We start from the raw sequence: 17,596 nt of genomic DNA on the forward strand, positions 1-17,596 counted from the left end.
GTTCTGTGCAACTCTATGCTTTTAGAACTAAACTACTTACAAATGCCTTCAGTGAATCAAACCTGCCTCACTACAGTGGCTCTGAGCATTGGATATTATGAAAATGGCATTCAATATACATTTTTTCTTGACTTTTCAATATATTGCAGCTTCTCCTTAGCTTCACTGTTACAAGTTTCTTCGTATAAACAGAATCCTAACACCACGCTACATCACTGCACTTTCAAGTGCCTCATTTCAATATAAAATCCTTTCCCTGCAACTTTTAACATCATCTTAAATATGTTTCATCCAGAAAGTCAAAGGCAAAGGTTTTCTTGGACCCCACTATAGAAGCAATAGCTAGTGGATGGTAATGAAGGCTCTCTATTGATGGGACGATGAACACATGGCAATTATTATGCTGTTATCCTCTCCTGAATGTACAGTCACCTTGTGATAAGTAAGAGAATTAGGATTATAAACTGAGTTCACGACAGTCTATGAATGTCTTATGGCGATTTGAAAACAAAGCATATTAGCACACTGAAATTCCAAGTTTTTAATTCTAACCTTAAATCTAACTGTTCTGACTTTGTTATTTTTTTCATCTCCAAACAAGAAGCAAATGAATAGGTAATTGAAAGCTGACTCAATAAAAAAGTGTTTCATCATATTAACACTTCTATCTTAAGCATGGAGTATCACACAAACAAGCCACAAGGCAAATCATGTGGGTAAGCTTTGTGGTTTTAAGATTTAGCACCTAGAGCGTTCTGTTCGGCTTTCCAAATCAGTCATTTACTTACTGCCAACATTTGCTTGTATCTCTTATACTTCTCTGTTTTCTCAGCAATTTCTTTATTCATCTCACGTACTTGCTCCTTAACCATGAATTCCGAAACTACATCAGATGAAATGGGGCTAACTGTGAACATTGAAGAAAAAAAACACAAACATCGATTTTTTTGTTCTATAAATGAAGTCTGTATCAAAGAAAGAGATGACAGGCCAAATCTGATGTTGCATTGAGAACAGAGTGCTCCATGTCAACCAAAGAGATAAATGAACCACTAGCCACATCAACAGTCCTATCAGTATCTTTCAGCTCTCTCTCCCCTACAGAAGAGGGGCATAAATATACACATGCCTACCACAAACATCAGTACAAAAACAGGTAACTCTCCCGTGAGCTCCCAAGAAAGTAAACATTAGAATACTTTCTTTTCAGTATCACACTGGCTATTCTATTATTCTTCCGCAACATGGAATGCCTCAACAATCTGCTTCATCCCATCACGCATCATAACTAGTCATACTGGAACTGTACTTGTTCTAAAAAATGCTTGCATTTAATGAAAATGGGATGAAACTGACCAGAAATTACAACCTACAGCTGGTACAGAGGGGAAGGTGCATCAATTTTAAGGCATCGAGCACAGAATTACTCAGCATTTATCAATTTAAGCTAAATAATAAACTAGGTTCAGTTATAAGCTATTATGTCTACTCTATAAGACTAGTCTTCTAAGAACTTAATAGATCATAAAAATTATAACTTAAACATTCTCTAATAAAACTACTACAGCCTATAAATAATGAGAATGTTCTATAGACTTGACGTTGTCATCAAATAACCAGAATTTTACTGTGGATTTGATTTTACAGTAGAATATTCCATTGGACGGTCATTGCAACACAACTGCTGGCTTTGCACACTACTGTACATAACTCGAGAATTCGAGTGGGATGGTTTTCTTATTTCTTAAACCAACTTCGTTGGCAAAACAGTTCTGTGTTAACTATCAAGCCAAACAATCAGATTTCAGTCCCAGTTAATATTAACCGTTTTGAACAAAAGCAATGAAATCATTTCTGAATCCAATTCCTTGGAGAGAAAAAAAACCAAAAAACAAAAAACAAAACAAAACAAAAAACAACAACAAAAAAACCCAGCTTTTTAGAAGAGTTTTCACATTTTTAACCAGCTTTCCTTCCTTTAACTGCGACAGAATGACTTTACCTAGTTTATACTAGAAATATGTTTATGGACTACTTCACAAAGACACCACTTTCAGGCAGATACAAACAGATAAAATCTAAGCTGTTGATACCTGGAGATGCAGGCAACTTTTTGTCTTTAACGATGGCAGTAGCTGTCACAGTGTTAGATGCATCTGTCAGTTTCTGCTGATTCCCCGCGATTTTCTTTGTGAAAAGAAATTTTGTTTTGGTGTTTTATTAAATGAAATCCGAAGCACAAAGTAACATTTTTTCCACTACCACCTCCTCCAAAATTGGATGAGGAAGAATGGAAACAAAGAGCATAATAAATATACAAACCAGTATTATTCTACTAACACTGAAAATGGTCTTGGATAATTTTTATAGTCTTATTTTACAAAGTTCCTTTCCCCTAGAAACCGTAATTTTTAAGCAAATTATTAAAACATCTTGTTCTCTGGAGAAAAAGTTACACTTAAAACCATCAGTTATAAGCTAACACCCCACTTGAATATGAAGTCAATATTAATAATGAGTGCTGTACTTCTGCTGCTATAAGTTACAGAAGTGAAATTCGATGTTGGTATCAGATCTACAACATAGTCAAGATCTGCAATATTTTTGAAAGAAAAGCCACAAGCATTTTGATGTGACACTTCATTCACCATTGACCTTCTGGATGAGAAACAAATTTTGAAAGTAATTTGTTGATTGAAGCCAGGCAATTTTATCCATTTGTTCTGCAGGTAGTCTAAATAATTTGCATGTTTTTTCTGAATCACATTGATGCACAGAATCACCAAGGTTGGAAAAGACCTTTAAGATCATCCAGTCCAACCACTCATCTATCACCAATAGCTCTCACTAAGCTACGTCCCTCATCTTGCCACTGCCATTTTCCACACTTAAGTCTGCTACTCCATCACCAGCTCTGCTCCCAAATCTGATTGAAATTCACTAACAGGTTCATCTACCATGTGGTATAAGATGGACACCAACATTACAAAATCCTCATTTAATTATAGAACAAAGTTTCAAGTGTGATCAGAACATCAAACAGAAATGGAATATGACTATACACTGGATTGTGGAAATGCCCTCCCCACTCAGAGTCTTCCTTTAAGTTCTCCACTTCCACAGTGTTTGGACTAGGCTGTCTATTTCTACTTGTTTGTCTTTTGTTTCTTAAGGTGGTGGTTACTAATTATGCATTTCCCTGTTTCAATTTCAAAATTCTTCCTTGAACAAAGTTAGGCTTACACAATCATCCAAACTCTAATAGCTTACTACATATATCAGCTGCATCTAAGAATGCACAGAAATAGTTCAGATTTATAGAAGAAAACAGAAAACTAAAACCCAAATGTTTAGCACAACTGTAGTTGTTGGGTTTTTGCAAAAGGAAATTAAATAGTTGCTGCAAAGTTAGAAAAGCAAGTGCAATTCCTCCATTCACTTACTGCCTGTTCTGTAAACTTGTTCACTTGTTTTTGAAGTTTTTGACATTCTTTGAATTTTTCCTTGTAATGGTCAGCAGCCATTTGTAAACGAAGCTTCAGATCTTCAACTTCTCTGCGCAGTTCCTGCTCTGTTGTGTTCACAGTTTCCTTTACAGAAATTCAGAAAAAGAACAAAACTGTTCTACCTTCTGTTCAAACAGTACTATTCCCCAAAAACCTTCATTTTCTAATTAAAGAAAGCCAAATTAGCCTATGTGAGTAAAGAATAAGTTCCTATTTTATAGTAACTATCCAAGAAAGCATTTTTACTCCCCAATAGTAACAAATCTTTCCCTGACAGATTTTGTGAATGCACAAAGACTTGAGCACTAAGAACTAACAATTTACCTGTTCATTTTTCAAAGCTGTGATTTTTTTAAGCTCAGCTAAAGCATCAGCAAGCTGCTTTTTCAACTTCTCGTTTTCCAGACGCGCACTGTGAAGATCTGCCATTGTTTTATCTCGCACATTTACTGCATCACTCAGCTCTTTTGACATTAGGACAGCTTCTTGTTTGCTAGCCTGAATCTGATCTTCAGCTTTCCGAAGCTGCTCTTTCAGAATAGCTGCGTCCTCCTGGGAAAGAGAGAAAGAGAATCAATCACTTTCATTTCAAAGTTCAAATAAATGTTGGGAAGGGATTTGGAACATTCAAAAGGAAAATCTGCTTGGCTCTTCTGGCAAAAACAAACGCTAAATCCAAAAGTTTGTGCTTCATTTGCCTTCTTGGCCAACAATGATTTGCAAATACCCCTCATTATAATATAGAGATCTTCAAGCAATCACCATCTCAAACCACACACATTTGGGCATTATTGTTTTACCTATACTGGATTTTTGTTGTATTTTCAGCTTTAGTTTAAGCCTATTCAATTTTTTTTTTTTTCCCTGACACAAAGAAATCATAACAGGCACGAACAGCCAGCCAACTTCAAAAAAAATTGACTCCACAGTAAGACAGTAGAATTAGAGCACTAGAGGCCTTACAATGTCTACAAGTGTTTTACATAAGACAACGTAAAACAGTTTTGAGACGTTCTTCATGCAATTCCATTGCTTAAGATCTTGCCCAATAAGCTTTTTAGAAGGACATGAGAACAAGAAGTAACAGAGAGCAAGCTGAAGCATGCAGCACCTAAGGCTTGGCACCGCAGCAGCATGAAGCATAGGGCAGCCCAAGGGCCCATTGACCAAGCTCCACTACTGACCTCTCAATCTTCAGAAAAGCCCAAGATCACAGAAAGTAACATAAAAAGTAAATACTGTAAGCCACTTGCAGGATCTGAGCTTCCTGAAGACACTGTAATTTCATACTGGTGAGTCAAGACATAAAAATCAAATATCTGTAGTCCACTGTTAATTTTTAATAATCATATAGAAGATTACACAGCAAGTCCAATGGAATGTAGATTCTGTAAGCATTTATGAAGATGGATGGAATAAGGAGATGCTATGAAGTACCCTTAGGTATCTTTACAGTACATCATGCATCAGTAACATATTTCAGTATATGTCTACAACTTGACAGCGTAAGCCAAAAATGTTAATGATTCCACCAGCAATGTCATAAATGCTTCTCTGTGTTAGTAAATGACATCAGTGTACGGGGCCCCCAGTGCTGGTATACACACTACATGTATTTATTTTAAAGCAAAATACTGGAGTAGTTTAATATGGTGAGATACAAAACTGTACAGCAGTCAAAAAAAATGCAAGCTGTAACTTAAAGCAGTATAAGCATCTCTATTTTTCTTCTTGTTATTTCCATTCTCTGTAGCACTCCTTTTCTGCTTGTATTTACATTTTAAAGCAAAGAGTTAGAAATCTCTCTTCTTTCATAATTTATGCTGCTCTTTCAATGAGATGAATACTGAAAAAATACATAAGATGAATAAAATCTGCATCACCTGCATAATTTGACTTTTCCATGCTGGCCCAAAAAACTTGAACTTATCTTTCTGTTTTGGATCAAGAGCAGATTTCTGAAGCAAAGCATCCAGTCATTCTACTATTACCCACCACACTTCAGATCACATCACAGAACACTCTCACGGCAAGGATGCAGGAATCCTCTTGGATAAAGCGAAACCAGAAGATGTGCATCAAGACCAAACCTAACAGACTCCAACAATACAGGTATTCTATTCACAGCACCACACTGAAACTATTTTTGAGTAACCACCTTGGACCATGTACAGCATGGATATCGGCTCTTTAGAACATTCACTCTCCTACTACACCAAACTGCTTGCTAACCACAGTATTACCACACTGCATAGCAAAAGTCACCTCCTCATAATAAATCCTACTCTTACTGATGATTTCTCAGTCAATTTAGTTAATTTACATGGTATGTTACCCTTCCTCCAGTGTTACATCATTGTATCTTAACAGTACCAAAGTCCTTCAGTACACCTTCTGAAGCCTCCTCTTTCTTCCTCCATCACCCTCTGTATTCTCAACACTGCAATCTTTTCTCTATTCTTCAGTCTCTGTCACGCGTATAACTTCCTAACTCAGAAGAAACTAACTCCTGACTCTTCTCCCAAAAACACAAATCACTTTTTCCACACAAAGTTCATCTCAGATTTCTTTACATGAGGCACCTCGACAAGCTCAGAATGACCAAAGCAATACTGAATTCACTTTCTCCTTTGGTTATTTTCTGCTGAGAACACCACAATCATTTTGACTCTCAGCCCGTTTTCTGAAAATATCAATGTCTTCCTTTCACTTTTCAAGCACATAGTATCTTAGATAAATTTAAAGTAGGCCAATTGTATTAGCAACGCTTACCTTATTTGATGAGGTGAGCAAAAAAGCTTTCTTCATATTTTCTTTTTCAGCTATAAATAGTTGTAATCTGCCAACCTCCTCTTTATAATACCATATCATCTTTTCTTTGTTTGCATCCAAAAATTTTAAACCATAAAATAAGGAAGGTAGGGGACAAAAAGACTTGATACCTGTCTAACTCTGTTTCTTTTGCAATGGCTTTCTGAGTAACAGTCTCGATCTCTTTTACTAGTTTGGTGTTTTCTATTTCTGTATTCTTAAGTGTAACTGTAATGATGCTAAAAAATGTCAAACTCCTCTTCCACATTAAGAAAAAAGCTGTCTACTTGAACTCATCTCTGAGACAAAGCAGGACTGGTAAAGAGAAAAATAAAACATTTGGTAATGTCACTGCCCTCGCAGAAGAAGGTTCCTTGCTGAAATCCTTTCAGCTTGATCATCTAACAGCAGATGCGCTCTTAGCTAGAAGGTAAGCTCCTGATTTTATACACGTATCAAACCAAGCTTTCGAAAATGAACCTCTCTCTTCACAGCTGCAGAAAAACTAAATGCAAGCAAAATTACTTGAAGAAAACAAAAGAGAAATTATTCCTCTGGTTGTGTCTACTTGCAGTTACCTAGGCAAACAGGACTACACCAGCAACATCCAGCTACCAAGACGGGAAACTAAAAGAACGACAATAGAGCTGCTTTTAAAATGTCATCAAGACTATCATATAATGCCTATAAGTGATAACTGCTGTGCTCAAGTTTTGTCCACTCACAGACTAGATGACTTCTGCTGCTTATTTACAGACAAACTACATACAATGAAAGACATTTGCAGACTTCTAAGATGACTTCTGCTATAAAATCTGATGTTGCCTGCATATACAAGATATTTTTCTATGAATGTAAATAAACACATATAAGCAGTTTCTTTCCCACAACCTAAAGACTTCCTTATTTCAGCATACCAACCAGAAACAGGATATTTCCATCCAGAAAAAAAAAAACACACCAAAAAAACCCCAAAAACGAGTATGAAAACTAACAGTCATCAATCAACTCAACTAAGTTTAGGGGTAATATTCCTAAAGGTTGATCAATTTCTGCATCTACTTTGCTAAGCAGAGAGCCAGATCAAATTAGGCACAGTAGTACAGCAGGCTCATGAAAAACATTACTTTTATTTCAACATTTTATCGTATACATGTACAAAGAATAGAGTTACCTTATAAAGTTCTTTTACATCCTTTTCTGTTTTTATCACGCATTCAAGTTGGTCTTTCTCAAGCATCACTTTCTTCAGCTTGTCCTTCATACTAGGAAATTAACAAATTAATATTAAGAAGCTATTAATGCTCAAAAATCATCAATATATTAAAAAGTCTTAGTTTGAAAGAACGACTATGGAAAGAAACCATAAAATAAGGAAGGTAGGGGACAAAAAGACTTGATACCTGTCTAACTCTGTTTCTTTTGCAATGGCTTTCTGAGTAACAGTCATGATGTCTTCCTCAAGCTGGAGCACTTTTGAAGTAACTTCATCATGCTTCTTCTTCAAATCATCGTTTTCAGTTTTCAGAGTTTCTGATGCTTGAATATTAGTCTATTAAAAAATTGCAAGCGTGTAATTTGACATTGCACATCTCCAAAACAACAAAACACTATTTGAATAAATGCTCAAATATATTAATATTGTTGATTTCTACCTCATATACAACATATAGGTTTTCTATGTGTTTTATTGCTAATATCAATGATTATTTTACAAAAATTCTACTTCAAGATCTTAAGTTTCCTACACAAAACAGCAGCATGTATACTGTTCTCATAAAAAATAAATTATAGCAGTTTATTATCAGACAAAATATCAAAATATGTATGCTCCAAATCATGTTTACCATTCCAACTACTAACACAGTAAGCCATGCAGCATTCCAGTACGAATTTGAGCATTCTGCTTAAACAGTATCACATTTATAGAACTGAAATATTTTATATAAAACAGCCTAAAAATGTAAAATATTTGAAATATTTGCTTTTACTTTAGAGCAAATGTAAGTCTACAGTGTGAAGCTAACAGCCACTGAATTTCTACACTTCCACAAAATGTAAGATAAATGTATTTTGAACCGCCCTCCTGGTATAGAAAGATATTACATTTGCTGTGGTTATTGAATGTACTAGTAAGGAGTCAATAAGTAGTATGCTTCAACACAAGCATACAGTTAAGTGCAATCTACCAGAGATTATCAGTATTGGACAAAGATACATTTTGTATCTTTTGCCCATCTCCTCTCTGCAAATTAACCAATGGCTGCTCAAATTTAAAAACAAAAGAACTTTACTTTCATTTGTACTTTCTTTCAACTAAAAATAAGAGAGACTTGCATTTGACTACACCACTCCACGGAGTCACAATAAGAAGAAAAGAACGGAGGCACTGATATGACGAAAAGCCAGTAATGGCATTGCATTCTACTAGCTTGAACATTCAGGAGCCTCACAAAAGAGATACAGGATGATGACAATTCCCAGAAGTGAGTCCTTGGTCACAATGAGAGATCCAAGTTGAGATGAGTATTCATTATTCTAACGACAGTCATGTCCATACCATTCAAAGCAGTGGAGAGTTAAATGTCGCCTCCACCACAGTAAAATGACCGTTTATAAATGGGCCCAGAGAAACATTATTTTCAATACAATGCTATTTTCCTGAGAAAAATAATCAGTAATACACAACACCATTTCTGTTACCGACATTTAACAAAACTTAATATCAACCAGGCCAGTGATATGAATCAAAATGTAAACAAGGTCAAGACAGACTGACCAACATGAGAGACTCCAGCATGACTTACAATGTTTGTGCACAGACTAAGGTACAAGCTGTCTTTTCACTCTGCATTTGGAAGATAAAAGCACTAGTTCATCTGTTCATCATTTTTAAATAGAACTTAATGCCTCGAAACAACAAAACAGTACTGCTGTATCATGAGAAAAACATCAACCAGAGTTCATGGAGAACCCCTACTGGACAAATTCCACTTAACTAACAATGTTTTAAGTACAATAAAATATAATGAGGACTGTTTTTACTCATTAATTGTCAAAAATATGGTGCTCACAAGTGTAATTAAGCCCTGCTTTTACAAGCAACTAAACAGAGGTTTGGACATTATGATTTGGGAAGCAAGAGGGGAAGTGAATTGTAAGGGTGGCATATATAACCAATGTCTCAAACACTTCCTGAACCTTAAATGAGCATCTAAAGTAGATTTTAATTTTTGTTGCAGATACTATTAAAAAGGAAGAGGAGCAATCCATTCCAACTGCCTGAAATCTAAGAGGCTTTATAATGTGTCTTAAAATAAATAAGAATTTGAAGGAAGGATCGTGAATACAATGTTTGTCCTCCAACTGTGTTTTCAATGAGACCAACAACTTTTGCAAGGCTTCTGTTTTTGAAGATCTATCAGCTTCCTGCAAACAAAAGTGTACGTACTTCGGCATAATGAAGGCAGGATATTTTAATTAAAGACTGTACTGCAAGTAAAACTTGCTATATAACCAACAGCAACAACACATTATAACTGCTTGTCCTTCCCTAGTGCAGTGGAGACTAATTACCCACCCCTGTTTTGAAAGTCTAGTATAGTAAAAAGCCTATTTCAATGCATATCTGTGTTTTCTCTAAACACCACTTCGGCATAACTGTAACTGTTGTAACCTAAGTGCCTTCAAAAGAATTTAATCTAATACATTACATATACAAACTGTACAAACAGTTCAAACAGGCTGCCAAAGGTAACATATATTAAAAGGAATTAATGGCCTGAAAAAATACACTCCACAAACAGCATTACAATTGATGCTGCTTTCCTAGTTATTCTAAAGGGACATGGTATTAAAACGTAAAAGTTCCATACTTAACAGATTCTCACCTAATAAACTTGTTTAGATACAACTAAAGCCTACAGTTTTGAAAGAAGAAAGGATTAATTTTTAGAGACGACTTGTTATTTTACAGAATTCTTAGCAATTCAATTTAGATGCTGCAATCCCGGTCCCGTACACTCTGGTTACAGTGGTTTCAGAGCCTATAAAATTTAAAATGAGTGCTCTTTCACTATTTTACAGGTAAAGGTCGACTCTGTTTTAGGCACAGTTTGAAGTGGAAGAATATAATAAATGTATCAACATGTACAACTGCTGGTACCAAGATGATAATTAAGTTGCTGATTAATTCATCTTAATTTATCTGATGTCTACTAATCTACCTTTTCTTCCCGTGACTTAACTGAAAGAAAAACACAGCAAAAGCATGAATCATTTTAGGTAAACTGCTTTAAAAAGACTTATTTTAAAGATTACTTGTACACTCTTTAATCCAGTTTACAAATGCAGTCCCCCCACCTCCAACAGTTTTACAGATGGAGGGGAGAAGCAAGTTGCACCACAAGGGTGAGAATAAGAAGCTAGAAGTTATCTAAGTCAGCTTCACTCCTGCAAAACAAAAGCCGCCAAGACAAAAACTACTGTAATTTCTAAGAGTCTAACTTAAGAAATGCAACAAAGAAAACCTGAGGTAGCTGTCAAGTGGATTTATTTTCCAGGAGCCAAAATTCCAAGCTGAAAAGTTTGATGTACCTTCAGACAACTGAAGATGGCGCACCCAAAATCTTTTTCTTGCTGTCGTTCTAAATTGGCACATGACTTAAAATTGATTATTTTAAAAAGAATGTAACTGTAATCACATGAAAATCTGTCCCACCCTCTGAAAAAAAAAAAAAAAGAAAGAAAAAAAAAACCCTGCCATTTTAACACTGCCATTGCATTTATTTTTTAAATAAAGAAATAAGTTAGCAGCATCGTTCAAGTTTCAGCTTCTCTGATTTACTTGGATTAAACTTTATTTCAGGAGAATCGCTGTGCTTCATACCCCACTGAGAATTTCAGGAATCTGGATTGATTATCTGCAGTTGCCTTTTGTTTCTTCCACTGATATCAGAATTGCTCCAACAGAACCGTATGAAACACCAGGCTGACTTTATATCCTGTCCTAACTACCTGAGAGGACAGCAATGAACACAACACAGAGCCTCTGTGGTCACTGAAAAATCCATCTGAATACTTGTCAAGGCCCAGACATTCTGAAATGAAACCTCAAACTGTGTTTCCTTTCCAAAAGGAAAGTTAATCATTCAGCAAAGTAAAACAGTAAAGAGGTCTCAAACAAATTCTATGTCATTAAGTCTTAATCTTAATCACTGTGACAGGCTACAGAAATACTGCTCTGAACACTCAAACCCAAAACCTAATATGGTAGTAATTTAAGCGTGTTAATTCAACCAACATTATTAAACAGAACAAATACTACATGCCTCTTTGTACAAAACTAAGGCCCAACTCTGTAGAAGTTCATCTACAGAACATCAGTCATCCTGCAACTGAAAAGGACAGGTGTGTACTTCTTCTCCAGGAGACAACCCAAACATTTACACACTGACTATGAGTTCGCAGTGCAGGCATTTCAGAATGATCGTTTCTTCACTTCCTTGTACTTTCCCTAGAAGCTGCAAAAAGTCATTCACATGAACATGAAATCTGAATTGAAGTGCAGGCAGGACACCTACCTAAAACACTTCAGAGTATCTCCATTCATTCGGTGAAATAAATTTAAATGAGTTGGTTTAAGAAATATTCATACAATTATCACTGAATCAATAAAACAGGGTTTTCTCTTCATGGTACATTTACAGTACCCTCTGGTACTGTAATTGCCGGTGACAATTCAAATTATGATTGTTTAATTTGTATCTTCAAATTGTTATTTTACACGGTAGGCTTTTGCTTTACTTTTGCTTTGTTTTAAAACAATGAGTCTCCCTGCTCCTTAGCCTGCAGGGTGTGTAGCATATATAAAAACAGTACAGTTTGATTTAAAGAGGCACTAAAACACGTACTTGATTAATTTACTTCAGTGCATGCAATCTGAACTAGGTAGTTACGTAGCAGACAGATCACCACACAGCAGCATTCTGTCACCAGAGAAATTCCCCTTGTAAGATGGTATCAGAAGCCAACTCAAACAGATCCCTAATATTTGAATCAAATTCTTTCCTGAATAAAGCTACTGTGCAAGGTAGCACACCTCAGGAGAATCTGGGTTTGGATGGGTATCCTGTTAAAACGACCTACCAGGTAGATGAATTAGCTCGGTTCTCAATAGTGAAATAAACATTCAAAAAGCTGGGGATAGAACAAGTTCATTTAGTTAGTACACTCACTTCTGCCTCCTTTTACACCAGTGTCACAATGGAAAGACTTTGTAGATATTCATAGGGTCAAACATCAAGCTGGTAATTCCTACATCTATCGAAGTTAAAGGTGCAGGAACACTTCTGCTATAGGAATAAGACTTAAAACCAATCTAACACTAAAGAAATCAGTTCAGAAGTACTCTTTGCCCACTAGAGGGAGACAAAAGACTGCAAAAGATCAGACATTCAAGGTGTCCTCTGCAAAAATACAGAAAACCCGTGTTTACAAAACCGAGCAGCTGCAATGTCAAAGGAGCAAATCAATGAAAGACTGATACTGTAACTGCTGTGTGTTTCCTCTTTTCTAGAAGGGAATATTAAAACTTAGCAGAGTAGATAAGGACACTGCTGTCAGGGAGTATGCTTTAAGTCCATGCTAAACTTGGAACAGAAAAAAAACACAAAAATTCCCACAGAAAGCATGCATTCAGGAATATTTGTTATATTTATAATGTATAATGAAAATATTAGAAATATTTTTATTATTGTTTTATTTATGTTATTTTATATATGAAAAGGCAATTAATTTTTGAATCAAGTGTTCTTCAGCTTTTCTTTACCTTTCAGGTAAAAGCAGATTAGTGATGCAGCTCTCACACCAGTTTATGTACCAGTAGGAAATAAAAGGAAAGACTTTAATGTTGAAAGCAACCTCAAAGAGTTCTGGTGACCATGTACCTATCACATCACCTTAAATAAAACGATCACAGTGACTAATCACATCATCATTTTAACGGTGTTGTATTCCCAGGGTTGCATGCTGTATATACAGTATGATTCAAAACTAAAAAATGCTATTATCGAGGAACATCATACCAGTAAAAATATCAACTGCAAAGCACTAACAAAAACTGGTTAAGAAAATGATGTGACATTCCTGAAATATCTCCAATATTTCTGCAATATTTCCAGTATTTCAGAATCCCCACACATAGTAGCAGGTTGTTTTGACAGATGATTTCATGTAATCTGGAGAAAAAGGTGTAGAAATAGTTGAACCAGCACAGAAATAGACTGTAGAAGCGGAGCCAGGACAGCTGACCCACACCAACACATGCCAAAGGACATCATGCCCATCAATGAAAAAAACAGTATTGTGATTTATCTAGTCTGTCAAAACATTACATGAAATCCATCCAGTTTTGTGTACTTGTGACTTACTAAGTGAAAACAAAAATATGCATGCTGTATGTGGAGAGCTGCTTGCTGAAGTTTTACAAACTTCACTCCGTATACTGTGAAACAAACACACAACAGCTCATGGCCTTTTCTATTTGAAGGGCAAAATATAGTTTCAATAGACAAAACTGCTGAATGAATTGAATGCTTTCGCTTGGGCCTATCCAGTTCCCAGCGCAGAGCTGGGAATTCTGTAGGAAAAGCAACAGCAGTGCTGGAGCACATGCTCTGTTTGAGCACCAGCACTGGCTAACACAGAACTGGGTGTCACACAAACACTCTTTTTCCTGTGACAGTGGTGATGAAAATCAAGGAAAACTACATTAAAGTAGTACAGTAAGTTGCAAAGGCAGGCATCCATATCCAGGTCATTAATATCTCCATAGGAAACTCCCCCAAATAGTCCATAAAGAACAACTTACAAAGCAGCACAACAAATCAAAAGGCAGACATGGGACAATGGCTCTGCTGCCCAGAACTCTATGGCGGTAACTAAGCATGCAAGAGAATGCAATAATCAAGAGTAGGAGGGTAACAGTAGTTTGGTAGAACTGTGACATTGTTCGTTTTAGGAAATGATTTTTTTCTATGAACAATTCTCATTCCAAATAACTGGAGCTATTTCTGAAAACAAAAGACTGAAAAATCGGTACCAAGAAAAGGGGAAATTATCCTAAGGGCATATAAACAAATATGAATAAAAAGGGGACGTTAAGAAAACTGTGCTTTAGCAAATCATTTTCAAACAGCAAATCTAGAGCTTTCCTACCTCTATTTTCACTTCCATTTGTTGCACTTTACCACAGTAAGATAACTTACATTTTAAGACACCTAGTCACACAATCCAAACTCCATTCAACTCGGTTATTTTAAAGGCTACAAAAAATGGTTTGAGTGCTGGAACAACTCTCCTGTGATTAAAAAAAAGCTGAGAGTTGGGGTTGTTGAGATTGGATGAGTCTTTGTGGGGAGACCTCACTGTGACCTTTCTTTTTTTAAGGAGAGTTTCTAAGATGCAGAGAGACTTTCTACCAGGGCCTGTAGCAACAGGGCAAGGGAATCATCATTCTTAACTAAAACAGGGCAGATTTAGATTTGTAATCAAGAAATTCTTTCCAAGACAACAGTAAGACAATGAAACAGGCTGCCCAGAGAAGCCGTGGATGTCCCATCCCTGGAAGTGTTCCAAGTCAGGTTGGATGAGGCCGTGAGCAACCTGACCTAATGGAAGGTATCCTTGTCCCTAACAAGTCAACAGCCCCTTCCAAGCCCAACCCAACACATAGAGACTAGTTTAATACAGTGCTGTTTAATAATGTAGTTGATCAAAAGATGAGAATATTAGCTCAGATAGCTGTATTATTTGCCCTGAGGAAACTAAGCAAGGGTTTTTCTGGTTAATCAGAAGTACCATTTGTGCATGCCTTGATAGAAGTATTTGCAAAAAGGGAAAAAAAAATTGCTAGCAAAATTATATGGAGTGAAATGTATCTTAAGTTTATTTTAACAGAAATAAAGATTTCTGTCCCCTATAGCTTCCTCTTAAACTACAAAAGTAATGACATATGGCTCTTACAATGACTCTATTTTTCTTATATCGGCTACTTCATTTTAATAACTGTTTGTCTTTAATTTATTCTGCAGTACATTGAAAGCTGTTTCATTTTTTTTTTTAAATAGAACTCCAAATATATAAGGCTTTGTCCAAATAAACAAAGCATTAAAAAATAGAAAAATAAAAGAGTTGAAAAATTTTCACGCAGCAAATATTTAGAGTGTAATTGAAAATCTACATGCATGTAACAAGAATGTGCTGGAAATAAAAGAACAAATCCACAGTACTACTTATTTAAATAGTCACTATTTAACTTAAGCAGGGAGAAAAGAAAAAAGACCTAAATCAAAACCACCTACTTCATACTAAGCACAGGTGGAGATCCATTCTGTTGTTACATAAAGGAACTACATTTTAACTACTTCACATTTCAAGGACATCCCTTGTGGTCTTACCAAAAACAAAGTGCAATAATGAATTGTTTAGGGTTCTTGCCAATAATAATTATTCATGTCACATGAAGCTGAGTAGATAAGCTGACTTTACTTATTTCAAACAAACCATACACAGTTATTGTAATTGAACTGTGTGCTGCATAACTGTTGCTCAAGAATCTTTAAATCAATCCATTAACCCACTGTACAGCATTCCCAGCAAAGATAAATCACAACCTCTTGACCTCTTGTATTGGGGTAGGGGCAAAATGAGAAAGGAAAAAGGGAAGTCATCTTCTAGCTTCAAAGGTCTGAGAGAAAGCTGCATATAGAAGTATTGTTTGTTAAACTTTCTGATGACAAACAAAATAAATTACTGTATTTGATTTAGCAGAAGCAAGTTTAATTTTGGAGAGTAATGCTGCATGTGCATTCTGCTTATGCATATAAACAGGAATGTGTAGTTCTTCACACTGCATCACCATTCCAACAAAACACAAAAATAGAATTTAACTTCAGGAATGTTTTAACTGTTACCTTCTGTTATCTTAAGAGAAATTATTTTTGTTTATAGGAATTCACAGCTAAGCGTGAGAAATACCATGACATTTTTGTTCCTAACTACTCTCACTGGACAGCTATCAAAATCCCATCTAACAAATTGTTCTCAAGATGCACTACAGATCTAGCGTGGATTAGAACTGACAATTTTTCAAGGAGTTTTTAAAATAAGAACTTCAAATAACAATGGAAGGTACCCTATATAGCTCACTCAATTCCCCAACAATCTTCTAATTCTGCAAATAGGTGAAATCCATGTTTTCAAGTATTTAATTCTAGTCTTGTTAACTTAAACTGGTCTTCCCGTGTGCTTGAAATTAAAATATCTCTTTTATAGGCTTTTACACCTTTTTTTTTCTCTAAAACAGATCTTATCACTGCCATTTCCTCTCCCTAGCATTGTAGCTAGGGAGCATTATGACCAACAAAAGTAAGCTAAGATGTCTCAAATTCCTTCAACAAATTCCTTTCTACCAAAGGTGTATCATGCAGAACTGTTGACATACACATACTAGTACTTTAAAATAGCCTATTAACTGCTGTCTACAGCTAAATTATATAGGCTTCATTACTTCAAATTTGTCCATGTCACCACCTCCCTCCCACATGTTTTTAATTTTCTCCTAAAAGTTGGGGTTTTTTTGGTTTTTTGTTTGTTTTTTTTAAAAAAAGCAGCAGCTTAAATATTTATACCAGGTTCAACTTTTGTGTGCCTTTGTTATAGTTTACATTTACTCCCTGCCACGTGTACAGTTCCAAATTAAGCTGGCTTTGGTTCAGGCTAGATTTGTATTTCCATTATCAATTACAACTATAACTTCATTTTTAAGGTCTTCTCTTTCAGAACCATTAGATCTTAGTAAAATCTTTTAGAGAAGCCAATAGTTCACTTTTCACTCCCGGCATGTTCTTTCTTATCTTTGTCCTCACCAAGACTCAATCTTTGTTTTAATACCAACATTTACCTAAAATGTTACTGTTTATTTATTACCATTTTCAATATCCTGTGTTCTGTGTAATTATTCCTTAATGAGAGTTATTTGAAAAACCATCCTTCATTTTAAGGTAATGCAAGCAAACTTTAAACTACCAACTACTTCTCCACTATGAATTCCACAATTAAATGTCAGACATCTGGTAACAGTTGTCATCGATTACCTTACCACGCCTGGTACCAAAAAGCTTAAATATTTTAACCATTTTACGACATAAAGGGAATAGTGGCAGGAGGTTAATTGGAACTGACCTATTCTAGTGTAAATGTCTATCTAACTGCTGAGG

The 17,596-nt window shown here is 35.6% G+C and overlaps 1 protein-coding gene across 3 annotated transcripts in view; it reads right to left on the minus strand.

The window, feature by feature from the left end:
- Positions 1–17,596, minus strand: part of TAX1BP1 (Tax1 binding protein 1) — a 47,371-nt gene that overhangs the window by 13,615 nt on the left and 16,160 nt on the right. Inside the window, exons 6-11 of one of the 3 annotated variants that reach the window (XM_085538437.1) lie at positions 7,721–7,869; positions 7,492–7,582; positions 3,831–4,058; positions 3,444–3,590; positions 2,094–2,187; positions 789–907 (exon numbers count right to left, since the gene is read on the minus strand). In XM_085538437.1, the coding sequence (XP_085394563.1) occupies positions 789–907; positions 2,094–2,187; positions 3,444–3,590; positions 3,831–4,058; positions 7,492–7,582; positions 7,721–7,869 (828 nt within the window). Of the gene's footprint in view, positions 1–788; positions 917–2,093; positions 2,188–3,443; positions 3,591–3,830; positions 4,059–7,491; positions 7,583–7,720; positions 7,870–17,596 lie in introns of all 3 variants that reach the window. The other 2 variants (XM_085538436.1, XM_015853731.3) reach the window with 2 other exon arrangements.

The sequence above is a fragment of the Coturnix japonica genome, chromosome 2 (genome assembly GCF_054131305.1).
Source record: "Coturnix japonica strain WE chromosome 2, WE-NBRP24, whole genome shotgun sequence".
In the NCBI taxonomy this organism is placed as follows: domain Eukaryota; kingdom Metazoa; phylum Chordata; class Aves; order Galliformes; family Phasianidae; genus Coturnix; species Coturnix japonica.